Source organism: Salvelinus sp. IW2-2015, linkage group LG13 (genome assembly GCF_002910315.2).
Source record: "Salvelinus sp. IW2-2015 linkage group LG13, ASM291031v2, whole genome shotgun sequence".
Taxonomy (NCBI): Eukaryota; Metazoa; Chordata; class Actinopteri; order Salmoniformes; family Salmonidae; genus Salvelinus; species Salvelinus sp. IW2-2015.
The window spans coordinates 17,375,145-17,403,090 of NC_036853.1; the positions used below are offsets into that span (position 1 = coordinate 17,375,145).

At 42.7% G+C, this 27,946-nt stretch overlaps 1 protein-coding gene across 1 annotated transcript in view; it reads left to right on the top strand.

Moving 5' to 3' along the window:
* The first annotated feature begins 5,014 nt into the window (after positions 1–5,014).
* The window catches only part of LOC111972220 (ubiquitin-like modifier-activating enzyme 1), a 79,705-nt gene continuing 56,773 nt past the window's right edge, over positions 5,015–27,946 (top strand). The window contains 17 exon segments of the mRNA XM_023999146.2: positions 5,015–5,240; positions 6,524–6,692; positions 8,778–8,912; positions 9,429–9,535; positions 9,669–9,759; positions 9,893–10,022; positions 10,365–10,462; positions 10,649–10,798; positions 11,047–11,211; positions 11,494–11,610; positions 11,861–11,941; positions 12,420–12,575; positions 15,026–15,191; positions 17,169–17,203; positions 17,205–17,366; positions 18,732–18,796; positions 22,156–22,354. Coding sequence (XP_023854914.1) covers positions 5,194–5,240; positions 6,524–6,692; positions 8,778–8,912; positions 9,429–9,535; positions 9,669–9,759; positions 9,893–10,022; positions 10,365–10,462; positions 10,649–10,798; positions 11,047–11,211; positions 11,494–11,610; positions 11,861–11,941; positions 12,420–12,575; positions 15,026–15,191; positions 17,169–17,203; positions 17,205–17,366; positions 18,732–18,796; positions 22,156–22,354 — 2,073 coding nt within the window. The 5' untranslated portion in view covers positions 5,015–5,193.

Consider the following 27,946-nt stretch of genomic DNA (forward strand, 5'->3'; position numbering starts at 1 on the left):
CTCTATCTCTCTCCATCTGTCTGCCTGACTGACAGATTGCTGAGGGGCAACATAGTCAATGTACTTGCTAGGCTAAGTCTAACTTAGTGAAGACCTTAGGTAATGGTTAATCGGGATTCTTCTGTCTTTACAGTTCCTGAAACATGTCAATGACCTGATGCATGGCCTCTACAGCAGTGCTTGGCCACCCACTCAGTTACCAGTAACCTATTCTGCCACATCTCAGGGAAAGGAGACAGCAGAACCACCCCTCCCTAAATCCATAGTCATTGAAAGTAAGTTGTGTGCAAAATTATATATTTTTTCTGTTTGATACTCTGATCTTCAATAAACCACATCATCACACTGTACATTTAGTASATATAGTACAGTAGCTCCCGGTTGAGATCCGTTTAAAGACAGGTAAATAGCACTAGCAGCTGTACAGGCTACCTTTCCCCATTAGTATCACCTGTGAAACTTGGGATTGGTGGAGGAGGCACTCCACATTACACGAATACAGGATATGATTAAGTCGGAGAGTTACAAAGCAATCATATCATAATATGATAATAATTCACTGCTCTAATTATTTTGGTAACCAGTTTATAATATCAATAAGGCACCTCGGGGGTTTGGAGTATATGGCCAATATACCATGGCTAAGGGCTGTGCCAGGCACTCCGCGATGCGTTGTGCGTAAGAATACAACGCATCGTATGAGAGTTCTCATGTTCATGTTGAGAATCAGAGAATACTGAATACTTTATTTGACATCTTCATGCTATCTCCTGTTAACAGTAGTAGAGGAAGGATGCGTACCGTGGCCAGGTCAAGTGCGGTCTGTCCCTTCTGTTTCTTCATGGTAGGGTCAGCTCTGTGGGCCAGCTGTAGAGCACACAGCGCAGGACAGCCCRTCTGAGTTGCCTCGTGGACAGGGGTGAAGGCCCACTTGTCTGTAGCATTCACACACATGTTGAACTTGATCAGGAGGGCTGCAATATCCACGTGCTGTAGAGCAGCTATTCCCAAACTGGGGTACACACAATGCCGTCGGGGTTACGCCAAATTAAAATATATTTWAAAAAAAATGTCTTCCCATTTTCAAACAGTCCATTTATATTTTCCAACGGGGCTAAACGTTTGGGTGAGGTTTTTTTATTGCCTGAGTTGCCTCGTTTCACTGCCCCAAAATAAATTAAACCATCTAGTGTTCAGCAACATAACAACACAATGTCAAATACAGGTAGCCTAGTCAAATAATTAACATCCAATCACATTAACCGTTACTGTCTTGCGGGAATTCCACTAACGGTCCGTATGTACCTGGGAAAGCACCGAAAAACAGACAGGGACGTTGGACCATCGAAGGGGCGGAAATATGATGAGAACTACATTGATTTGGTGTTCACTTATATTGGGAGTAGTGCCTTTTCTCAGCCACAGTGTGTTATATGTGCAAAAGCACTATCTCACAACTCGATGAAACCTTCACTCTTGCGCAGACATTTAGAAACAAAACATGCCAATTTGAAAAATAAGACACAGAAGTTTTTTGAGTGAGAATTAAGATGACTTTCGAGTAGTAAGAAATGTATAAAAGCAACAGATACCATTAATAAGAAGGGGCTAGAAGCGTCTTATATGGTGAGCTACCTAGTGGCTAGGACAGGCAAGCTCCATACTATTGTGGAGGACTTAATTCTTCCTGCTGCCGAGGATATGGCTGAGACAATGCTGGGGGAAAAGGCCCCAAAAACAATACAGACAATGCCTTCATCATACAACACTGTTTCACGACGCATTAGTGACATGGCAGGAGATYTTTTGAAACAATTACTGCTTCYCATACAAGCCAGTGAATTCTATGCGTTACAGCTGGATGAGTCAACAGACGTGGCGGGCCTGGCACAGCTCCTGGTAAATGTCCGTTACATTTATGGGGGGTCAATTAAGGAAGACATCCTCTTCTGCAAACCACTGGAAACAGGACAACAGGAAAGGATCTTTTTTAAGTACAGGACAGCTTTGTGACATCAAATGGACTTTGGTGGTCAAGATGTGTTGGTATCTGTACTGATGGCACAAAAGCCATGGCAGGGAGACATAGTGGAGTGGTAACGCGCGTGCGAGCAGATATCGATATCTGAACAAGAGAGCCTCATCGAAATTGCAACACGCAGTTCTGTGAAAATGTTATTTAATCAGAAGCCACTGCCAGATTCCTGGATTGGGCTGCGCTCAGACTATCCTGCCTTGGCAAATCGCACTGTTAAGACACTGATGCCCTTTGCAACCACGTACCTATGAGAGTGGATTCTTGGCCCTCACTAGCATGAAAACTAAATACAGGCACAGACTGTGTGTGGAAAATGATTTAAGACTGAGACTCTCTCCAATACAACCCAACACTGCAGAGTTATGTGCATCCTTTCACGCACACCCTTCTCAAGGAGACAGTTATACACCTGAGCCTAGCCTGCTTACTGCACAACACAATCCATCAATCAGATTGACACATGAGTGTGTAGGTGTGGGTTATAGGGTGTCTAATTGTTCWAATTTTTTTCCAATATGAGTGGCTTAAAATAGCCTGTTTTGTTTTTGTATAGACATCACACCKTTACCTAAACAGCACKCTCACCTGAGAAATAGAAATCAAATGGAGCACACACAAGGGTGCGTGCTCAGCCCTCTCCTGTACTCCCTGTTCACCCACAACTGCGTGGCCATGCACGCCTCCAACCCAATCATTAAGTTTGCAGACGACAACAGTAGTGGGCTTGATCACCAACAACGACGAGACAGCCTACAGGGAGGAGGTGAGGGCACTCGGAGTGTGGTATCAGGAAAACAACCTCTCACTCAAAGTCAACAAAACAAAGGAGATGATCGTGGACTTCAGGAAACAGCAGAGGAGGGACAGCAGACAGCTGTCCCTTCGACATCGAGGGGACAGCAGAGGAGAAGGTGGTCCACCCACACAGACAGTGTGGTGAAGAAGGCGCAACAGTGCCTCTTAAACCGCAGGAGGTTGAATAAATGTGGCTTGTCACCCAAAACCCTGACAAACGTTTACAGATCCACAATCGAGAGCATCCTGTCGGGCTGTTGCACAGCCTGGTACGGCAACTGCACCYCCCTCAACCGCAAGGCTCTCCAGAGGGTGGTGCGGTCTGCACAACGCATCACCGGGGGGCAAACTATCTGTCCCCCATGACACCTYCAGCACCCGATGTCACAGGAAGMCCAAAAAGATCATCAAGGACAACAACCACCCGAGCCACTGCCTGTTCACATCGCTATCATCCAGAAGGCGAGGTCAGTACAGGTGCATCAAAGCTGAGACCGAGAGATGTTTTTCAATCTCAAGGCCATCAGACTGCTAAACAGCAATCACTAACTCAGAGGGTGCTGCCTATATTGAGTCACTTTAAACAATGCCACTTTAAATWATGTTTACATATCTTACATTACTCATATCACGTTTATACTGGATTTTATACAATCTACTGCACCTTGCCTATGCCGCTCGGCCATCACTCATCCATGTACTTCTATTTACATATTCTCAATCACCCCTTTAGATGTGTATTAGGTAGTTGTTGAGGAATTGTTAGATTACTTGTTAGATATTACTGCACTGTCGGAACTAGAAGCACAAGCATTTTGCTACACTCGCATTAACATCTGCTAACCATATGTATGTGACCAATAAAATTAGATTTGAACTGAGAATTGAATAACTGCAGTTGACATAGCTAAGTAAATGGAAGAATACTCTTATTGCAATGTGGATGGCTCTTAAAGGAGCTTTTGGTTGTGCATAGTGTGTGTCCATAGTCTATGGTGTTGCCAGGGAACAGCACCCTCTTCAAAGAATTAGGAGGTGAAGATCTCCCGCACACGGATTGCCTCTCGTTCTGCGTTGTTGGACCCCATCCTTGAAACATTCTGCAGACTTCTCCAGTTACAAGGTATCTGTAGGAATATGGAAGATAATGTCATTATTAGACTTTACATCACCAGGTAATTATGGATTACTAAAGTATAATATCCCTTAAAACAAATCATGTTAACATTGGATTGATAGATGCATGTGCACACACATGTGCATGTGTAGCATGTGACAATAACAGGACCATATCAAGGATAGCATCCCAAATGAATACAAAATACCACTTGAAGCTTGATGATGAGTTGATCATTTGAATCAGCTGTGCTGTGCTAAGGCAAAAACAAAGCAGTGCACCCCTTTGAGTCCCCAGGACCTGTTCACCTGTAGACAGCCTTTCATAGCTCTTTATCAGAGGACAGAAAACCTCACAAGAAAACAACTTCATTATACTCAAATTACACCACACTGAATATTATGTAACTATTATCTGCGTCCTAACTTCTAGGGACTGGAACTACACAAGTACCTGCTCTATCCAGAATAGCCTACTCTCTCACATTGACAGTTGGGTCTGCTATCCTTTCACCCTCCACCATGGCAGTTAACTAGCTACCTACAAATGCAGTTGGAGTTAGTTTTTTACAGTGATAAATACATCAAGATAGCTAGCTAATGTGAAGTTAGGTAGCTGGTGATATTTAATTCACATAGCTAGCTATCTATACAGTATGTAAAATTGGCTACTAGCTCATTTAGCAGCTCATTTGAGTTAACCTGCACTGTAACGTTAGCTAATAATACATCGTTTTTTTTTACATTTTCGAAATGTATTTACTTGGTTCTCCCAGCCATGTGGATAATTCGAAACAGGGAAGCAATATGTGTTTGTCACCAGAGCGTTTTAGAGGATATTACTATTGAACTATTTACCCATTTAATAACCAGACCTTCATACAAATATGCTATGCYGAATTCTTGACGCACAATCGAACAGGCTGCTGCTATATGCTGCCAGCACCCCCACAAGCGAGTCACAATGGTCGGCCTAAYCKGCACTCGGCAATTTCCTGCTTTSTTGTGAACATGCCCACTGGTGATAGAGGTGATGACGTCATTTAGAGAAAAACGAAAGTGAAATAATCGTCCTACTAAAAAAGTTTTACAGGTAGCATTCTTGTTCTAAACTCTGCTCAGGAATACATTTAAGAAACTTGAATAGGCAATAGTTTGGCTCTGCACAATAGAAAGAAAACGGGATTATCACCAACCTTTTACTAAATAAAACGTTAGGCTGTAGACTAGATCATTTCCAGAACATGTCTGAAAGCAACGATATCGACGAGGGCTTTTACTCCCGACAGCTGTAAGTATAGCCTGTCATGTCCAAAGGAAACTACAATTTGACAGTTGACATGCATCTAGCAAGGTTATTATAGTTTAGAGTTTTTATATTCGTTTTATTTTTATTCGCTTCTCTACTTTTATTTGAAATTCAGTTTATTTTCAGTTAGTATAAATATAAAAATAAATCGTTTTTATATTATTTGGTTTCAGTTTCAGTGTTAGGGGAAGAAGCATGATTTAAACCTAACCCTAACCTTGACCACACTGCTAACCTTATGCCTAAACATAAACTTAAATTAAGACCAAAAAGCGAATTTTTATAGCCAATTCTGACTTTGAGACTGTGGAATCTGACTTTGTGGCTGTGTTTTTTTTGGCGATGTCACTTATTACAACTGGGAGCAGTAATACATAAGGGTCAGGTCATAGGTTAGGTTAGGTATCAAATTTAAAGTCTGTCTCAATGTGACTTGGATTTAAAAGGAATAGTGCAGAGACTGGCTTTCCACTAGTTAACACAGCCACAAAGTCAGATCTCACAGCCACAAAGTCAAAATTGGCTGCAAAAAAATTGCTTTTTGTTCATAATTTAAGGTTAGGGTTAGGCATGAYGTTAGCAGTGTAGTTAATTTTAGGGCTAAAGGGATACTTAGGGGTTTTGGCAATGAGGCACATTATCTACTTCCCCAGGGTCAGATAAACTTGTGGATACCATTTTTATGTCTCTGTGTCCAATATGAAGGAAGTTAGAGGTACAGCATAGTTTCGTGAGCCAATACTAACTAGCGTTAGCGCAATGACTGGAAGCGTATGGGTATCTGTTAATTGAATGGGCGGGGTTTATCCATAATTATGACTTTGTGGCTGTGTTAACTAGTGACGACCCTGAGACTGGTGCAAAAAAATATGGTAGAAGGAAACTCTCACCCATGTTAACACCAATCCAATGCTTTTTAACTTTAGTAACTTTAGTGCTGATTTTTTTTTACCTGTAGTGATATCTAGTGATAATGATGCACAGGCCTATTTGAAACATTGCCATCTCCAGGCAGCATTTCCCCGCCAGATTCAGACCCGATATCCACATCCCAAAAGCCTGAAAACCCCATTGAAAACCCCATTCAATTTTTGCTCGAAGTTTGGATAATAGTTTCAGTATAGTTCGTTTTTGAAACGGGTTTGTTAATTATTTTATTTCAGTTCACACATTGTTTTGAATTATAATTTTTTGTTTTAGTTTCAGTTTACCATAATAACCTTGGCATCTAGTAACAGTCTTGTCTTTTGGGCACTGTGTGGCAGGTATGTGTTGGGTCATGAGGCGATGCGTCGCATGGGGACAGCTAATGTCCTCATCGCGGGGATGCGGGGTCTAGGGGTGGAGATCGCCAAGAATGTCATCCTCTCTGGAGTGAAGTCCGTCACTGTGCAGGATGAGGGACTTGCTGAGTGGATGGACTTCTCCTCACAGGTAGGCTACCTGTGTCATAGAGTAACCCTGTTATACTGTAATTCTGCTCAATAAATAATCTGCCRCCTAGGCTAATTTAGGAATACAGGGTTTGAAAGGTCTCAATGTCATCATGTCACAGCAGGAGACAAAGTTAAAATGTTCTTCAAAATRAAGGTTGGCAAAAAAATTACAAGACTGTTATAACAAACAAAACACTGAAAGAGACTACTTGGCCTCAGCAAGCATTCCTGCCAATATCACTTGGCACAGAGAAATTGAGGCTGTTCTGAGGGCAAAAGGGGGTGCAACCAGTGATGACCGGTGCCATTTAAATGAGGGAAGATTATCTTTTTTTTTWATGAACATGGCCTTATTTCTATTACGTCATATTGGATGACTGTCATTCATATTCCATTCACCCAGCTCAATTTAACATTTAGGCTACTATAAGATACTAACATTTTCCCTGTACACATCATGAGGTTGCTACAACCTAGCCGATGAATTAAAGTTTACAACGTAGGTGCACAGATCGAGAGAATTTTGAGTAATCAAGGTGACAGACAGTGACACATACAAACAGCTCGTTGTATAAATAATTCCTTCTCGGATCTATCTACGCATTCTCCTCCTCTCACCTTTTCCATTTACTTATGGACTTCAGTGCACAACACATCAGCTGTGTTTGAGTCAACTACTCACCACATTTTATACACTGCAGTGCTAGCTAGCTGTAGCTTATGCTTTCAGTACTAGATTCATTCTCTGATCCTTTGATTGGCTGGACAACATGTCAGTTCATGCTGCTAGAGCTCTGATAGGTTGGAGGACGTCCTCCGGGAAGCTGTCATAATTACAGTGTGTCTATGGAAGGGGGTGAGAACCATGTGCCTCCTGGGTTTTGTATTGAAGACAATGTACCCATAGGAGGACAGAAGCTAGGTGTCCTCCGGCTACACCATGGTGCTACCCTACAGAGTGCTGCTGAGGCTACTGTAGACATTCATTGCAAAACAGTGTGTTTTAATAAACTATTTGGTGAGGTGAATATATTTAGTATAGTTTTGTCTAAAAATGATTTTCATTTATATTAAATGAACCCTTTGCCTTTATGACAGCTTTGCACACTCTTGGCATTCTCTCAACCAGCTTCATGAGGTAGTCACCTAGAATGCATTTCAATTAACAGGTGTGCCTTGTTAAAAGTTAATTTGTGGAATTTCTTTCCTTCTTAATGCTTTTGAGCCAATCAGTTGTGTTGTGACAAGGTAGGGGTGGTATACAGAAGATAGCCAAGTCCATATTATGTCAAGAACAGCTCAAATAAGCAAATAMAAATGACAGTCCATCATTACTTTAAGACATGAAGGTCAGTCAATAAGGAACATTTCAAGAACTTTGAAAGTTTCTTCAAGTGCAGTCACAAAAACCATCAAGCGCTATGATAAAACTGGCGCTCATGAGGACCACCACAGGAAAGGAAGACCCAGAGTTACCTCTGCTGCAGGGGATAAGTTCATTAGAGTTAAAGGCACCTCAGATTGCAGCCCAAATAAAGGCTTCACAGAGTTCAAGTAACAGAAACATCTCAACATCAACTCTTCAGGGGTGAATCACTCCTTCATGACCAAATTGCTGCAAAGAAACCACTACTAAAGGACACCAATAAGAAGAAGAGACTTGCTTGGGCCACAGAACACAAGCAATGGACATTAGACTGGTGGAAATCTGTCCTTTGGTCTGATGAGTCCATATTGTTGATTTTTGGTTCCAACCGCTGTGGCTTTGTGAGACGCAGAGTAGGTGAACGGATGATCTCCGCATATATCCTATATCTGCCGTTTCCATTACTCATGTCGCAATYATTTTTTTTGCGACGTTGCTTTTGTCGAATAAACCTAAGTCAATGGAAACCTGCCTAATGATTCATACGTAATTTGAAGATGGAACATGGACAATAACTATTTAGAGCAATCCACGTTAGGCCGTCTCTATCACACTGCCATCTCTGTAACTATTTAGCATATAACGTTCTGAAAATGTTAACTCAGATCAGATGTTATTTTGTCAAACTACTCCTGAACCCCAATGTTTCCCTTCCAGTTTTTCCTGCTGGCATCTCACCTTGGTCAGAACCGAGCCCTGASTTCCCTATCTCAGCTGTCTGCCCTTAACCCGCATGTCCATGTGTCTGCCCACACTGGGCCACTGAAGGAGACCCTGCTACAACAATTCCAGGTAGGCCTGAGCCCTGCCTTGAGTTTACCCACTTTCTCTCTTGACTAGCCATACACAGTACAGCTAGGGTTGCAAAAATCTGGTAACGTTCTCAAAATGTCATGCTTTTCTGGAAAACCCGGTTGGAAGATTGCCGGAATCAGAAAGGAACAGACAGGAAACCAGGATTTCTGGAAAACCTGTGAGTTTTCAGGAAGCTGACCAGATTTTTTCAACCCTAGGTATAGTAATAACATTACACCCTAGGTATAGTAATAACATTAAACCCTAGGTATAGTAATAACATTAAACCCTAGGTATAGTAATAACATTAAACCCTAGGTATAGTAAAAACATTAAACTCTAGGTATAGTAATAACATTAAACCCTAGGTATATAATAAATTAAACCCTAGTATAGTAATAACATTAAACCCTAGGTATGTAATAACATTAAACCCTAGGTATAGTAATAACATTAAACCCTAGGTATAGTAATAACATTAAAGGTGAGAACATATCTTATTTGTTTTCCCAGGTGGTGGTGCTGACTGACTCCTCTCTGGATGACCAGCAGCGTTTTGGGACGTTTTGTCATTCAAATGGAATCAAGTTAATTGTGGCTGATACCAAAGGACTTTGTGGGTGAGGGGGGTGACACACCATCTCTACTTTAACCAATAATAACCTCTCCTGTAAAAATCCTCCTCCATAGTAGATATGAGTGATGCATAGCTGGTTCAGTTCCCCAATGGTTATTTATTTGGTTCTATTGCAGTCAGTTATTCTGTGACTTTGGGGAGGAGTTTGAGGTCTTGGACACTGATGGGGAGACACCTGCATCAGCCATGATAGATCATATCACCAAGGTATTCAATGCTTAACTTTCCTTAACTATTGAAGATGGTGGCATTTGCATGTRATACCTGTGAATACAGTATGTCAGTGGACAAGATCATAGAGCAAAAGACACTGTTATACATTGTTCTCTTGCATTTATAGGCAGATCCTGGAGTGGTCACATGCATTGAACAGAGGCATGGCTTTGTAGATGGCAGCACTGTGTCCCTCTCTGAAGTGTGTGGCATGACAAAGCTCAATAGCTATGGACCAGTGGACATCAAATTCATTGGTGAGTTATTATTCACAGGGGAAAAGCATCCAAATAAATGGTGGTTTAGAACAAGAATGCAGAAAWTGTACTTTGCCCCTTAAGTGCCACCTGTAAAATTTGTTTACTAGAAAAATATTTCAACTTTAGTTTCTCTCGAAAGGACATCTCCTTTTTTAATATTATATAATTGTTGTAATATGAGGCATATCTAAGCTACTTTAAAAATGTTTTTAAATACATGACAGGACATGGCATGACAGTGGTGGTGATGCCATTTAATATGGACAGAAATGTAAGTGTATATGATGATTCATACATTATGATGTGTGTGTAAATTATGACATGTTCTTTCATTGCCAGGCCCTGATTCCTTCAGTATTTGTGACACTTCAAGCTTTTCTGAGTATGAGAAAGGAGGTGTAGCAACTGAGGTCAAAAAGTCTAAAATACTACAATTTGTAAGTATTGTTTCTTAATTTTATCAAATTAATTATGTTGGACTAGGCATTCATCTATCCCAATAATAATATTTTGATATTTACTGTATCATATGGAAAGCCAACCTTAACCAATATGGCGTTCAATGATATTGCACTCAGTTCACTATGCTTACTTTATGCCTATACTTTCTGTACTTGTTACAGAAACCCCTTGATGAGGCCTTGGTTGACCCTGAGTTACTAGTAATGACTGACTATGGGAAGATGACGAAGCACCAGACACTGCACCTGGCCTTCCAAGCCCTGCATGGCTTTGTGAAGAGAGTGGGACGACTGCCTAAGCCCAGGTCCCAGGTCAGTGAAAGACAATACAAAATAACATTTATTTTTCTGGTATGGAACATTCATGTGTTGGTAGAAGAAYTCTTATGACATCATACTGTATTTGCCTGTCTCACCACGTTTTATGATGTTCAGTAGGCTAAGAAAGCATCTTTAGAATCTGTGAAAGATATTTGAACAAGTAGCTCAAGTTGGATAGAATCCCTAAAGAAACTGCTCTGTCTTACTATGGAGTCGGCTGTCCTTCCATCCCCCTACAGTCGGATGCTGAGCTACTGGTAGCCATGGTGACAGAACTGAATAAGGTGTCCCAGCTGGATCAGTTAGATGAAGGTGTGGTGCAGAGTCTGTCCTTCACTGCCTGTGGTGACCTGGCCCCTGTTAACGCCTTTATCGGAGGGCTGGCAGCCCAAGAAGTCCTGAAGGTGAGGTCAAAAGTCACGAGAAGGAACATAGGTATCCAACACATGTAGGCACTAAAGACATATGAAGAGCTTGCAGTCCCAATAATTCAATGCTGCCCTATGATCTAGTCAAGCCCCTCGACAGTAGAATGCATTTAGAACACCTGTATGAGCAGACTGCTACAGTTTCTGTACTCCAGAAAGCACTGCCAGGGATAGTGAAGTGCCTGTGATGTGCTGTATGGTTCATACTGTTGATATGTTTGTCTGTGTGACTGATGTTCATAGTTGGTGTCCCTATAGGCTTGTACTGGGAAGTTCACCCCTCTTCAGCAGTGGCTGTACTTTGATGCACTGGAGTGCCTTCCTGAAGACAACAGTGGAGAGGGAGAGCAACTGACAGAGAGCACTTGTTCGCCAGTAAGATTTTAATACATAARATAATATATTAAAATATTAATATCAGCCAATACATATTCAAATAAAAATATATATAATATCAGCCAAAAGCTAGCTATCGATTACTATCTCCCCCCATAAAGAATAATGAATGTAGCCTTAGGAAGAAGCCATGTTTTATCTATCAGGAAAATTATCAATTGGCATGTGTTGGTGGATATTTATTCCCTGCCTGTCTGCATTAACCACTGCTCTACTGTCTCTATTGCAGAGAGGCTCTCGGTATGACGGGCAGACTGCTGTGTTTGGATCAGGCTTCCAGGAGAGGCTTGGTGAACAGAAGTATTTCCTTGTGAGTACCAGTCTTCTCATCTCTCACCAGCAGGGGGTGCCCTCTGCATGGCCAAACAGGCCGCAGCATCATTCTTTCCCTCTGGTCACTCCCGCTAGTGTTGATAATGACACGTGCAGGAAACAGCTGTGATTCAGGTGGCATTTCCTGTTAGCGTTTGGTCCTGCCAAGCCCTCACCCACCAGGCTTCCTTTGCATGTGTTATGCTAGCTTGTATTTGTTTTGCTTTGTGTGTGTGCGCGTGAGTTTGTGCGTGCATGCTTGTGTTATTGCACTCTCACCAGTTCTGTTTCCACATGAGAGTGTTGGAGTGAAAGTCTTAATACCCTCTGATGTGCAAAAAGTAACTTGGCATATACTATGACAAATGTGTTGATTAGGTGATATTTATACAGTAGATGAATGCAGCTTGGGTTGAATTGATTTGTTCTATTTTATTTTGTATTCTAACATGTCTTCTGTCATAATGTGTCGTCAGGTTGGGGCTGGCGCTATAGGTTGTGAACTTCTCAAGAATTTTGCTCTGATTGGCCTGGGGGCTGGAGAGGGTGGGCACATCACTGTGACAGACATGGACTCCATAGAGAGATCCAATCTAAACCGACAATTTCTCTTCAGGTCTCAAGACATTGGGGTAAGAGAGAAGCAATTCAAACACAAACACAATTCTCAAAATGCTTACTAGATATTGAAATTCACAGATGCCTTTTATGTTGCAGAATTGTTTTTATTCATTTTCAACACATTTTCCTTTTTAAGATGGAACTGATCTTTTATTTGTGACAAAATCATTATTGATGGATGTTGATGAGAAATGCAGAGAAGGAGAGACAGAACGTATCATTTATACTGAGAGTTTGTTTCTCTGTTAATCATGATTCATGGCAACAAGTTTAATGTTTACACAGATTTGTTAACATTTAAAACCAAACCATACGAAAGAGAAATAAATATGAATCTGACTAACAGGCGAGAGATCACATTCTTCTAGAACACACAGAGGGAAACCTTGTACTGCAAATTCCAGCATCCCAGCGTTTTTCAGCTCCATAATTAAAGTACAGACAGTTTTGTTTGCCTTGGAAGTTGTCCGGCTGTCCTTTGCTCCAGTTGGTAAAGTCAAATCTGGACCCATCGCTGCAGAGCCATAGGCCTTCCTGAGCAAGATCATAACGTCCAATCCAGGCGCGAGGAAATCCCCCAGTTTGTATCATCACCATCTCCTGTATGAAATGATATTCTGCTGTGCTGTGGACGGATGCCAGGTTGGCTCCCTGATACACACAGAACTGCTCAGACTCGGCCCATGTCCTTTCAGTACTGATGTACCTGAAGCAGCGGGATCCGTATTTGGACCAGCCAGAGGGACATGCGCTCCTGCACTCTGTCCCCTCCAACCTCTCCCCTGTTCCCTGAAAAGCCTCCTGATACAAGCCCTGTTCTCCATCCATCTCTACTGAGGGCTCCAGAGTTTCCAGGTCATTCACGTCAGCTGGATACWTAACAGCATCAATTTCCTGAAACATCTGGAGACCTGGGCTCTGTTCAATGCTGTTGCCCTCGCCACCAATCTCCTGCATGATGTAAGAATAAAGTTTCTTACAGAATCCCATTATAATTTATAAAAGTACAACACAACAAGTTTATATATATTTCCTGTTCATATCCATTTCGTATTATCATCCATAAACAGGAGGATATATTGCAGAGTGGGCTGGTTGTAAAACAAACGTTTGTTGAGCTGGCATTTTCCCCCAGCGCTTTTCAATCACAAAAATATTGACACAAAAGTGTTGAAAAGAGGGATGAACTACTGTTTTTGAGACAGACTTGCCTCATGATTAGTCAACTCGCCTACAATTAACCTGTTAGCTTCACAACGGAGTGCTACAGGTGATGTGTGTGTGGTGTGGTGTGTGTGTGTGTGTGTGTGTGTGTGTGTGTGTGTGTGTGTGTGTGTGTGTGTGTGTGTGTGTGTGTGTGTGTGTGTGTGTGTGTGTGTGTGTGTGTGTGGTGTGTGTGTGTGTGTGTGTGTGAGTCCGTCCACGTCTACAAGGAATGCTGATAAGTTTCTTACTTATTCCCGTAATACTTAATCGAAGTATAAAACAACAGTTTTAGCCTAGTGGTTAGAGTGTTGGGCTAGTAACTGAAAGGTTGCAAGTTCAAATCCCTGAGCTCACTCTGAACAAGGCAGTTAACCCACTGTTCCTAGGCTGTCATTGAAATAAGAATTGTTTCTTAACTAACTTGCCTAGTTAAATATATAAAAATATCACATTTTCATTCATAAGCGGGGATATATTGCTGATTGGAAAGATTGTACAGCCTGATCCTATTATATTTATTATTTTCTGCCTTGTCAGCCAAGTCAAGACGAAATTAATGAGAAACACACACACYCACYCACGCACGCACGCACGCACTCCCACATCCAACCTTACACACCCCCAATGGTAAAAACACATAGCTGTCTGCGTTGAATCTGAATATAGTTAGGACATATTGTGTTTAGGAAAAATTGTGTCCAGCAAACTGATAACTAAATAACTAAATGGCTGTGAGCCAAACCTAATGTATGTATCCGTATGCCACAGTCATGGTGATTTAGGTTTCCTTTCCACTTCATTTGAATGTGACCGAGTGCTTGCCATTGGCTTTCATACCATCTTCCAGATGTCTGTCAGAAGTAGAAATATACAAGATACTGCTGTATAAGACCCATCAATGATGAGTTCATGTGTATCCTGATTTCCTTTGCTGCTTGTGTAAATATTTGTGTTTCTCTTCCCCTCAGTTTTCCCCTCACTTTGTCACCCAGTTCCCATCATTGCTGCTCTTTTTCTCGCTTTTTGCCTTTAGTGTTTCTGTGTTTTAGTGTTTCTGTGTTTTAGTGTTTCTGCCTTCAGTGTTTCTGTGTTTTAGTGTTTCTGTGTTTTAGTGTTTCTGCCTTCAGTGTTTCTGTGTTTTCTCTTCAGGTTTCTCTTTGTATTCCACCTATTCTTTGAGTAAGTCATGGGTTAATCAAGAGAGGCTGATTTCCCCTTCACTCACCGACCTCCTCCTCTTCCTCTACTTCCACAGAGACAGAAGTCAGAGGTAGCAGCCCAGGCGGTCAGAGTCATGAACCCCAACATGAACATCACAGCCCACCAGAACCGCCTGGACCCAGACAGTGAGCAGGTCTATGGGCACACCTTCTTCATGGGCCTGGATGGAGTAGCTGCAGCTCTGGACAACGTGGAAGCCAGTCAGTACCAGTGCCTGTGCTAGTCCCTGTATCATGATCCTATTAATGATATTACTACTAGTGACAGAGTCCATACCCTGGCAACACCCATGCTACTGCCAATATCAGGACCAACACACACGTCTAGCTGTATCGACATCAATAACATTACTAGTACAACAACCAATAGCTAATAGTGTTATCGGCATCAGTAATAAACACCACTAGAGGCAAGTAATTCTCCTTTATTTCTGTAGTAAAAGCTGTGGTAATAATAGCACATAGGCCTGCATGCCACCAGTACAAGAATCAGTGTAGTTATCAGCCTAAGGTCAGTTCATTAGKAACTGTATATCTGTCTGTCTGGTGTTGTTAGATAGACTTGACTCACTCCCCAGTGTGACTCTGACTCTGAGGTCATTATGTAACTAGCCACTGCCGAGTCCTCAACAACCAGTTTTCAGGGGACATAGAAAGAGAGCCTGTGATGCAACTTCCGGTTTGGACATTACAGGGCGACAACATGAATGAGAAAATCACACACACACTTTAACTCCTCCTCCACATTTACTGGATTGGTTAAACAGTGCAGAACAGAACCTCCCCTGACAGTTTTTTTKTTATGGTCAAGACCAGTATGTAGGGGATCTATACTGAACAAAAATATAAACACAACATGTAAAAAGTATTGGTCCCATGTTTCATGAGCTAAAATAAAAGATCCCAGAAATTTTCCATATACACAAAAAGCTTATTTCTCTCAGATTTTGTGCACAAGTTTGTTTACATCCCTGTTATTGAGCATTTCTCCTTTGCCAAGATAATCCATCCACCTATAATCCATAATCCATCCACCTATCAAGAAGCTGATTAAACAGCATGATCATTACACAGYTGCACCTTGTGCAGGGGATAGCAAAAGGCCACTCTAAAATGTGCAGTTTTGAGGGAGCGTGGAATTGGCATGCTGACTGGAGGAATGTCCACCAGAGCTGTTGCCACCGAATTGAGTGTTCATTTCTCTACCATAAGCCGCTTCCAACGTCGTTTTAGAGAATTTGGCAGTATGTCCAACCGGCCTCACAACCGCAGACCACGTGTAACCACACCAGCCCAGGACCTCCACATCTGGCTTTTTCACCTGCGGAATCATCTGAGACCAGCCACCCGGACTGCTGATTAAACTGTCGATTTGCAAAACTGTCGATTTCTGCACAAACTGTCAGAAACCATCTTAGGGAAGCTCATCTGCGTGCTCGTCGTCCTCACCAAGGCCTTGACCTGACTGCGTGTATGGCGCCAATAGCCAGCAACTTCGCACAGCCATTGAAGAGGAGTGGGGGGCATACCGGGTGGCGCAGTGGTCTAGGGAACTGCATCGCAGTGCTAGCTGRGCCACCAGAGTCTCTGGGTTRGCGCCCAGGCTCTGTCGCAGCCGTRCGCAACCGGGAGGTCCGTTGTTATTTCATATATCCGTTATTTCAATTGACTGATTTCTTTATAAATGTAACTCGGTAAAAGCTTTGAAATTGTTGCATGTTGCGTTTTTTGGTTCAGTGTAGATTCAYGCGTTTATTTTATGCCTGCTACGTTAGGTTATTATTATGTAAGGCTGTAGATAGCTGCTGGCTCAGYGGGATTGTGGAACGCATGGTGGGGGGAGCAGACAGACAGATAACATAGTATTTTAGTCCTCTATCGGCACGGTTGAGGAATACATGTAAAGCAATTTACGAAATACATTTTAAAAGTAACCCAACCCTGTTTATATGCTGTGTGACTTTTAGCTGTTCTTATTGGTTGACTATTTTTGTACTATTTTCTGTGTGTGTGTTTTTGTGTGTGTGTGTGTGTGTGTGTGTGTGTGTGTGTGTGTGTGTGTGTGTGTGTGTGGTGTGTGTGTGTGTGTGTGTGTGGTGTGTGTGTGGTGTGTGTGTGTTGTGGTGTGTGTGTGTGTGTGTGTGTGTGTGTGTGTGTGTGTGTGTTTGTGCACTACAGGAGTGTACCTGGATGGCCGTTGTGTCCAGCACCAGCAGACCCATGCTGGAGGGGGGTACCCTGGGTAGTAAGGGCCATACCCTAGTGGTGGTTCCCCACCTGACTGAGTCCTATGGACCGGCCAAGACCGGCTCCCAGAATGCCATCCCACTGTGCACCCTGAAGAACTTCCCTCACCGCATAGAGCACACCCTGCAGGTGAGGCATGGAACCAAGGTCTGATTGTATGTGTTTTGGACTGCACCCCTGTAMCCTAGCATCATCACAGCAACCTAGCATTGTCATACCAACCTTCTGTAGCATCATTRAAGAAGACTAGCATCATTCTAGAATCCTAGCATATTAAAGGAGTTCAGGCCATGGCATTCCTCTACCCTATGTGCTGCCATCCACGTTACATTTAACACACTTTAAACACGGCTGCTCTCTGACTGACTGACTGACTGGTTGGCTGGCTGACTGACTGACTGGCAKWGAGCTATCCAGAGCATAACCTTACAACGCTAACCTTATGTCAACATACCCCAAACGTTTTGACCCAACGTTGTCTTAACTTAGGTTTGGCCTATCTCCATCCATACAGTACAGTTATCAACTCCTAACTCAAGTCCATCTCCATCCATACAGTACAGTATCAAACTCCTAACTCAGTCCATCTCCATCCATACAGTACAGTATCAACTCCTAACTCAGTCCATCTCCATCCATACAGTACAGTATCAACTCCTAACTCAGTCCATCTCCATCCATACAGTAACAGTATCAACTCCTAACTCAGTCCATCTCCATCCATACAGTACAGTATCAACTCCTAACTCAGTCCATCTCCATCCATACAGTACAGTATCAACTCCTAACTCAGTCCATCTCCATCCATACAGTACAGTACAGTACAGTACAGTACTAACTCCTAACTCAGTCCATCTCCATCCATACAGTACAGTACTAACTCCTAACTCAGTCCATCTCCATCCATACAGTACAGTACTAACTCCTAACTCAGTCCATCTCCATCCATACAGTACAGTATCAACTCCTAACTCAGTCCATCTCCATCCATACAGTACAGTACTAACTCCTAACTCAGTCCATCTCCATCCATACAGTACAGTATCAACTCCTAACATCAGCTTCCATCTCACCATACAGTATAACTCCTAAATCAGTCCATCTCCCCCATACAGTACAGTATAACTCCTAACTCAGTCCATCTCCATCCATATCAGAACAGTACTAACTCCTAACTCAGTCCATTCCATCCATACAATACAGTACTAACTCCTAACTCAGTCAATCTCATCCATCCATACAGTACAGTATCAAACGTCCTACCTCAGTCCATCTCCATCCATACAGTACAGTACTAACTCCTAACTCAGTCCATCCATCCACACACAACTCATCTAAAATGCAAAGCTTTTTACACTCTTAACTCTCAAACTTGCCCCAGAATGGATAAGGGTGATTGAGGGTGATTGAGACCATGCTTAAATGAAAAGGGTGCATCAGACTGAAGTTAAAATGAAACCCCCATTAAGTCAGACCTACCATGTGTCTTTGCAGTGGGCCAGAGACCAGTTTGAGGGGCTCTATAAACAAGCAGCTGAACATGTCAATCTGTACTTCAGGTAAGTCTACCTTCTTTCCTAACATACTAAATCAGTTGCAATCACGCAAACACGATGAGCAGAAATGGAATCTTTAAATTCCAAAGTGTGCTGTATTTCACTGAAACMGTCAGCTTCAGACCACATGCTTATGCTACTAGTCATACCAGCCACAGGCCAATCATCCAGCCTACCACTATTCACTGTTGATGCCTCAGTCTGSCCTCATACATACAGGGCCTTCAGAAAGTATTCACACCCCTTGACTTTTTCCACATTTTGTTGTGTAACAGCCTGAATTTAAAATGGATTAAATTGAGTTATTTTTGGTCAGTGGCACACACACAATGCCCCATAATGTCAAAGTGGAATTGTGTTTTTAGACATTTTTACAAATGATTTAAAAGTTAAAAGCTGATATGTCTTCAGTCAATAAGTATTCAACCCCTTAGTTACGGCAAGCCTAAATAAGTTCAGGGGAATAAAAATCTGCTTAACAAGTCACATAATAATTTGCATCGACACACTCTGTGTGCAATAATAGTGTTTAACATAATGGCTACCTCGTAACTGTACCCCACATATTATCTGTAACGCCCCTCAGTCAAGCAGTCAATTTAAAACGCATGTTCAACCATAATGACCAGGAGGTTTTCCAATGCCTCGCAAAGATGGGCACCTATTGGTAGTTTGGTTTAAAAAAACACAAAAAAACTGACAGATATCTCTTTGAGCATGGTGAATTTATTKATTTCACTTTGGATGGTGTATCAATACACACAGTCACTACAAAGATACAGGCATCCTTCCTAACTCTGTTGCCAGACAGGAAGGATTTCACCATGAGGCCAATGGRYACTTMAAAACAGTTACAGAGTTAAATGGCTGTGATAGGAGAAAACTGAGGATGGATCAACAACATTGTAGTTACTCCACAGTACTAACCTAAATGACAGAGTGAAAAGAAGGAAGTCTGTACAGAATAAAAATACAAAAAATACTGTTTGCAACAAGACACTAAAGTAAAACAGCAACAAATGTGGTAAAGCAATTCACTTTTTGTCTTGAATACAAAAGTGTTATGTTTGGGACAAATCCAATACAACACATTACTGAGTACCACTCTATATATTATCAAGTGTAGTGGTGACTGCATCATCTTATGGGTATGCTTGTCATTGTTAAGGACTGGGGAGTTTTTCAGGATAAAAAAGAAAGGGAATGGAGCTAAGCACAGGAAAAATCTTAGAGGAAAACCTGGTTCAGTCTGCTTTACACTAGACACTGGGAGGTGAATTCACCTTTCTGCAGGACAATAACCTAAAACACAAGGCCAAATCTACACTGGAGTTGCTTACCAAGAATACTTGACTTATATCAACTTGATAATATATGACAAGACCTGAAAATGGTTGTCTAGCAATGATCAACAACCAATTTGACAGAGCTTGAAGAACTTTGAAAATAATGTGTAAATGTTGCACAATCCAGGTGTGGAAAGCTCTTAGATACTTACCCAGAAAGACTCACAGCTGTACTCGCTGCCAAAGGTAGTTCTACAAAGTATTGACTCAGGGGTATGAACAGGGGTATAAATATTTCTGTAATACATTTTCAATACATTTGATTTTTTTTTTATTATGAGGTATTGTGTGTAGATGGGTGAGGAAAAAATGATATTTAATCCATTTAGAAATCAGGCTGTAACACAACGAAATGTGGAATAATTCAAGGGGAATGAATACGTTCTGAAGGCACTGTACATGCCCCTAATAACTAGTGAGCCCTACAGATGGTAATGCAGTAGTTAGTGCTGTTTCTAAAGAACAGCCAGTGTGGCAGTAAAGCTCAGGTAAGAGATGTCTTCTGTGTGAAACCACCCTCCCACCAGGGGACTTCTGGGTTAACAATCTCCTGGGTTAAAAATCTGGCACACAGTCAGTCAGCTAATTAGGCAGAGATGTCTAACTCATATACATCCATCCACTTACAGGCCTGAGGACTAGTTTACTTCCTGTTGAAAGAGGAAAGTAAGTGTTATAATGAAGTAGCGCTGTCCTCATGGTTTTGTTGTGGTTGGTTTTTACAAAACGTTTGGAATGCAGTTGGATTCTTGCTGTGTGTTCTGTATGATTTGTGTGTTTATCTAATGGTCTGTGGGTCTGTGAGAGTGACAATTGGTCTCAGATGCAAGGGGAGCCCTGTTAATCTGCCCCAGTAAGAGTCCATCAGCTGCTCCGGAGCCCTGTTAATCTGCCCCAGTAAGAGCCCATCAGCTGCTCCGGAGCCCTGTTAATCTGCCCCAGTAAGAGCCCATCAGCTGCTCCGGAGCCCTGTTAATCTGCCCCAGTAAGAGTTCAATTAAGACTCATGGCCTGCCTGTGTTTCTCTCCAAGGCTCAGTGTATTTTACTGAGATGTAATAATGGCCCCTTTAGTGATGGAAAAGCCCCCTGCCTCCTGTGGAGAGTAGTGTCCTCTGGAGGTGAGCGCGGACCTCACCCAGCAAGCCCCACAGACTCAGCTGAAAATCACTCCAGCATCTCAGACTAACAGAGTAGGTGTAGGAGAGGATGGTGAGACTTTGTAACGCAGGATATATGCTGTGTTAACAGGAACCAGGCATACATGTGACTCAGGCTGGTAGATACTACCCATGGAGCTCTGCACACACACTCCACACACCACACACACACACACCACACACACACACACCACACACAACACCACTATCACTCCAAACACTTCCTTCCCCTCAGATGCAGGGTGACCTCTGACCTTGGGCCAGTTTCAAAGGCAGCACCCCTAACCCCCTCTCACTTCTCAGTAACAATACTACCCCCTGACTGTCTGACTGACTGACTGTTCAGTGTTGTTCATCTTCCTGTTAGACAGACATTAGGAGTCAGGGTGAATGAGTATATCTTGGGTTTGCCATGCACTGGCTCACCCATAGGAATCCACTCAGAGTAGGTGTGATGACGTCAGACGAATGCAGGTAAAGGGCACAAGAGGATAGTTCCAGTATGTGTCCATGTTTGACCGAAATAGGATCCAGAAACCAGTGTTGTTGAATATGACATGGCTGCTCCTTCCACCACTGTTCAGTTGTTACACAATTACCGTTGGAATTTGAAAACAAGCCGAGGCAGAACTCTCTCTCTCTCTTCGAGAGGAGTATGTTATGAGACCTTGAGATGGTCTAAATTAGTTATAAAGGCCAACTCATCCTGCCCACCCATCTTACATCATCCCTTTTGGTTTCCTTTGCCTTTATGTTTTTAGTCTTTCTGGAGAATCATCGTCTTGAAGGAGATTACATGAAGGTCCATTAGGGGAGAGGTCCAGGTCTAATGATGCTTATGCTATTGTTCCCTGCAGGGATACTGCTGGGTTCCTGGAGCGCACCCTGGGTCGGGGGGAGGCGGAGGCTCTGGAGGTCCTGGAGGGTGTGTGGGGAGGTGTGGGGGGACAGCGGCCCCAAGGCTGGGAGGACTGTGTCGGGTGGGCCCGTCGCCAGTGGGAGACCCTCTACAACAACGACATCGCACAGCTGCTGCACTGTTTCCCCTCTGACCAGGTAASAGTAACACCACACTCACTGGAAAACCATTGGACATCCAGGGGCATAGCTCCTAAATCCCCAAAGGTAAGGGTTTTCTTTAACGTTGTTTATGAATATGAACACTTGGTGGCACTATTGTTCACACACCTTGCCTGTTGAGAATCCTGCATATGATAGACAGATACTGGTTATAAGCCTGTCTTTTGATCTCTGTTACATTTGACAGTGTGCTCATACATGCTCAAGACATATGCCATATGTAGTGGCAAGTTTATATACAGTAAAATGTCCAATAATTGGAAATGGTTCCACATTTTCAGATACCCATTCTCATTTTTACCTTGTAAGGCATAATCCAAGAATATATAGCCCTAAACTGTTTTTTAAGCATATTGAACACACCATGAACATATCTTGGGATAGTTAGTATTTACTATCCCACTGATATGGTATCCTCAAATTTCTATTGGGATCCATATAATATTCTGAGGCATATAGATTACAGAGAGTGACATCACATTACATGCTGTTACACCTGGGGGTGTCTAACCAAACACTCCCCTTGTGACCCATGGATCATATAGATTAACCTTTTACAGGACACTGACAACTGGACCTGTCTGGCCTGGTCTGATAAACACTATCTCCCTTCTCTTGCTTCATATAATATGGGTCAATAAAAATTCCTCTGACCGAGACAACCGATTCCATTCCACTCATATCCTGTTTAAAGCCTTATTATTTTTGTCTGGAAGAAATGCATAGCATTTTTGCTCCAAGTCCCCTGAGATAAGCCCTTTTGGTATTGGACTCATTTAGCAGGAAAATGAGTCATTGTTAAACAATTGGCCAGGCCGAGCCTCATGCTCTGAAGCACTCACATTTCTGGGTTACAGTTCTGATGAGTGGCTGCTATACATCACGCAAAATATTGTAATGTATCAAAACAGAGAGAAAAGATCCCTTTGTGTGTTTGCATTAAGTCATGTAGTGTAGCTTATTATTCTGCAGTGGCACAAGCCTTATGAGAGTAGGAACCTGGGTTTAGATGTTTTAAAAGGACAGACATTTGTTGTTGGTTTCAGTAAAATGTTTGGGTTCCTGTTTTCTCTCTGTTTTAGAAGGTCATTAGTACAGTTAGGCTGGTTGTGCTTTCTGTATCCTCCCAGAGAGTCGATTCTAACCACAGCTGCTTTCTGGGGAAGTGTGATAAGGCTAGTGTTGGTTAACTTCCACAAAATGTCAATGAGTGAAATACAATGTCCAACTGCCTTACCAGTAGGCTGAAATGCTTTTTGGGAAGAGAAATGCAAATCTATTTTACAGGCATACGTTTTATTAACGTAACTGTTTCCCACCTCTTTACCAACAGAAACTGCCCTTATACTGATTGAATGGTATTAAAGTTTGAGTAAGTTCAAATGTTGTCCACAAATGTACCAACATTTCTATTATACTGTATGTAAATAGTTTATGATTAGTGAATTACTTAATGTAGGTATTTTGTTAGATACTTCTCCCTATTCATAGGTTGCACCTCCGTCACTCGGTCGCGTCATGCCATTGTTAGGAATGTTCTCAAGCCCCCCTCTAACGGCTGTGCTATAGTGGAGCCCTAAAGTCTTGATAAGCCCAGTCATTCTGGACYGGYGCTAGRGYCTGTTTARTCTAAATTACACTATAATGCCTGGAAATATGATGACAGAGCTAAAGTATTCAAATATTTTGTAGGAAACAGCTTTTCCTGCATTATCATGTCGTCAAATTTACTTTAGACAGATGGCAAAATAAATGTACACATACAGTACATGTTATTCAATCATTGCACCCACACTGCTCGTGCGCGCCAACTAGTGTCTGCATTGCCAAAAGCTAAAATAGAAGTCAGTTCTATTTGTGACGCAGAACGCGGTGCAAGTCGTGCATCTCCCATCTCCTCATTGGTTTATAGAGGCGTATACCCACGTGCCGTCTCCTCATTGGTTATACCCACACGCGCGTCCGGTTTGCATTCTGGACCACAAAACGTATTTGCTAGATACATGATAGTGTTGTTAAACAAAGCAAAGAAATTGAACTTCAAAACGTYATMTAGTTTTATTTGAATTTYCAGCAGTTGTTGGTAAGTACATTACTTACTGGATCTTGAAGACACCCCTAAGAAACCAGATAATCTTCTGTGTAGGGTATAATGATGGCAGATACCCCTCTGTAGGGTATAATGATGTAATACCTCTCTGTAGGCATAAGCTATGATGAGTATACTCCCTCTCTGTAGGTATAACTGATGGTAGATACCCCTCTCTGGTAGGGTAATAATCATAGGTCAGACCCTCTTGTCGCTTGTAGGGTATAGTGGTAACTGCTCAGTATCCCCTCTCTAGGGTATTAATAATGAGGAAGATACCCCTCTTGTTGTAGGAGATATAATGATAGAGATACCCCTCTCTGTTGAGGGTATAATAGGCAGGATAACCCCTCTCTGTTAGGTATAATGATGGCAGATACCCTCTCTGTAGGGTATAATGATGGTAGATACCCCTCTCTGTAGGGGTATTAATGATGGCAGATACCCTCTCTTACTTGTAGATTGATGGGTAAACCGATCCTCCTGTTAGAGCGACTAATAATGAATGTTAGTTAATACCACCTCTCTGTGGTCATAATAGGTAGATCCCTTTGTAAATGGGTCATGATGGCAGATTACCTCTCTGTGATTAGGTTTATAAAACCATTACCCAATGAGTGACTGACACCTCGCTATCGAGCAGAGGTAAAACACTCTGTCTACCTGTGTTTGACCCTCCTCTGTCCTTGAGTGGAGGTAATACATCTAGAGGAGAAATGTAATGAGAATACTCTGATTTTTCGCTTATATGTTCTCCTTTAGCTAGCATTTATTGATATTGTAAATCGGTCTATTAGAAGATATTTGCATGACGCACAAGCCCGACCTCAAGTGACCTGATGGGATAGACCACTCCCTCTAAAAGCTCCACCACCTGCATTCGATGTACTTAAGGGCTCCCTCAGCCACCCGGATGATATACAGCCTACCAATCTCAGCGACTATACGCATAGAATGTTATCCCCCGATGACCTACCTGGCTCCCTGCAGTTACCTTGAATGATGTAACCGAAGGCTCCCTCAGTACCAGATAGACACTCCCTCAGGGTTACCTGATTGATGACAGCTCCCTCAGTTTGACTCATCGAATGATGACAGCTCCCTCAGTGATCACCCGATTGAAGGACAGACTCCCTCAGGTTACCGATGATTATGAACACTCCCTCATGTATATGCCTAGATGGAGTGACCCCGAACTGCACCTCTAAAGCCCTCCCCGTACTCCTGCTAAACGGAGGGATACAGCTCCCTCAGTCACCGATGAAAGACAGCTGCCCTCAGTTACCGATGATGACAGCTCCCTCATGACCCGATATGACAGCTCCCGCATACCAGATGAGTGACAGCTCCCTCAGTTACCCCGATGATGACAGCTCCCTCATATAATGCAATACGGCACACCCGAGATAACCCCTTATCAGACCAGCTCCCTCAGTAGAGGATATAAATGCATGGGTTACAGATGTGACTATGCGTCCTCATGTATTCCACGATCACCCCTACTGTAGAGTATAATGATGGATGATGAATACAAGGGCGACCTCTCCAGTTACACCCCTCTCTGACCGATAGGGTTAATTAATGATGGCAGATACCCCTGCTCTGAATACCCCACTCTCTGTAGGCGGCCCTCTATAATGGATGATAGATACGCCCTCTCTGTTATAGCCTGGATGGATGACAGCTCCCTCAGGTTTTAGAACTGATGGCAGCATCACCGCCTAAAGCTGCTATAAGAAGTCCCCCCTTGGCCCGAGTAGACTGATGTCAGGAGAGTTCATGCAGCTCTCCCACGTCAGATACAAATCCCTCTCTCCCAGCTGGGAGGGGAAAGTTACCCATTGTGTTGGGCGAACCTTTGTTGTAGAACCATTGGTAGCGCTATGCCAGACTGTTGTATTGTTGTAGACGTTTATTGATGTTTAGACTTTGGAGTTTTGTAGATAGCTAGAGTAAAGTTTGGACTGTGGCTAGATTGTTGGGACTGGTTGTAGATTGTTGGTTAGATGTGGACTGTTGATTTAGATGGTTGGGGACTGCCGGTAGATGGTTGGGGACTTTGGTAGATTGTTGGACTGTTGGTTTTAGATTGTTTGGGACTGTTGGGTAGAATGTTGTTTGTTGTATCGTATAGACCTGTTTGGATGGTGACAAACCTGCGTGGTTCCTAGACTTCTTGTTCGGAGACCTGTTGGATAGATTGTGTTAATCGTTGGGACTTTGGGTTTAGATGTGTAGACTGTGGAGATTTGTTATCTCCAGGATGTATAATTGTTTGAGGCAGGACTGTTCGTATCACTGGTTTCGGAGACCTGTTAGAGGTACTCAGGCTCTGACGGTAGTGAATTGTATGATGACCTCTGGTAGAACTTGTTGTGCTCACGACTGTTGGGCGTACTGTTCAGGTTATAATTGTTTGGATTAGATTGTTGGGACCCTGTGACGAGATTGTTGGGGAACATGTATGATAGATGGTTGGAGCCTGTTAGGCTAAGCATTGCTGGACCCCTGTTGCCCTAAGGATTGTTTTGGACTGATCGGGCTTTTTAAGTTGGGAACTGTTGAATTAGATGGTGTGGGACCTGTTGATAGAGATATTGGGACTGTGGTGCTGATATGTTGGGAACTGCTTGGTCTAGCCTATTCAGTTGTTAGGTCAGATTTTGGGACTGTTCGAGGATGATTGGTAGATTGTTGACTTGAGTCTGGTAGACTTCGTATTGGGGGACTCTCTTCCGGTTCAAGATCGTTCAGGGGACCTGTCCTTGCGATTTAGATTGTTGGGAGCTGTTTAGATATAAATTGGTGACCTGTGGTAGAGCAGCTCCATGCATAGCTTGGGACTAGGTTGGTTCATAGCATTGTCATGGGACATCGTTCAACGTAGACCAGTTGTGGTGAGAGCATCTGCTTCTGGGATCTGTGGTAAGATTGTTGGTTTGTTAACGTGCTTGGCTGCTAGCCAATGTGACTGGCACGCAGCCAGACTTTGAGGTAAGATGTTGGTACTTGTCAGGTAGATTTGGTTATTTTGGGGACTGTTAAAAGGCTAGAATGTGGGACTTGGTAGGATTTGTAAGGATTTTGGAATACTCGTTGAATAGAGTTGATTGGGAGCATAGTGTTAGGTAGTATTGTTTGGACTGTTGGTTTAGATGTCTGGCGCACTGTTTGTAGATAAGATCATTGGGATCTGTCTAAAGTAGACTCGTCTGGTAGACTGTTGGTAAGACTATGACTGTTGGTACTAACTTGTGGACTTTTCGTAGAAGAGGACTGGCCACCCCTCAGAGCCTGGTTCTTCTCTGGGTTTCTTCCTAGTTCCTGCCTTCAAGGGTTTTTCCTATTCACTGTGCTTCTACATCTGCATTGCTTGCTGGTTGTTTTTTTTTCTTTCTGTATAAGCACTTTGTGGTAGACTGTAGGTAGACTGTTGGTAGACTTTTGGTAGACTGTAGGTAAGACTGTTGGGACTGTAG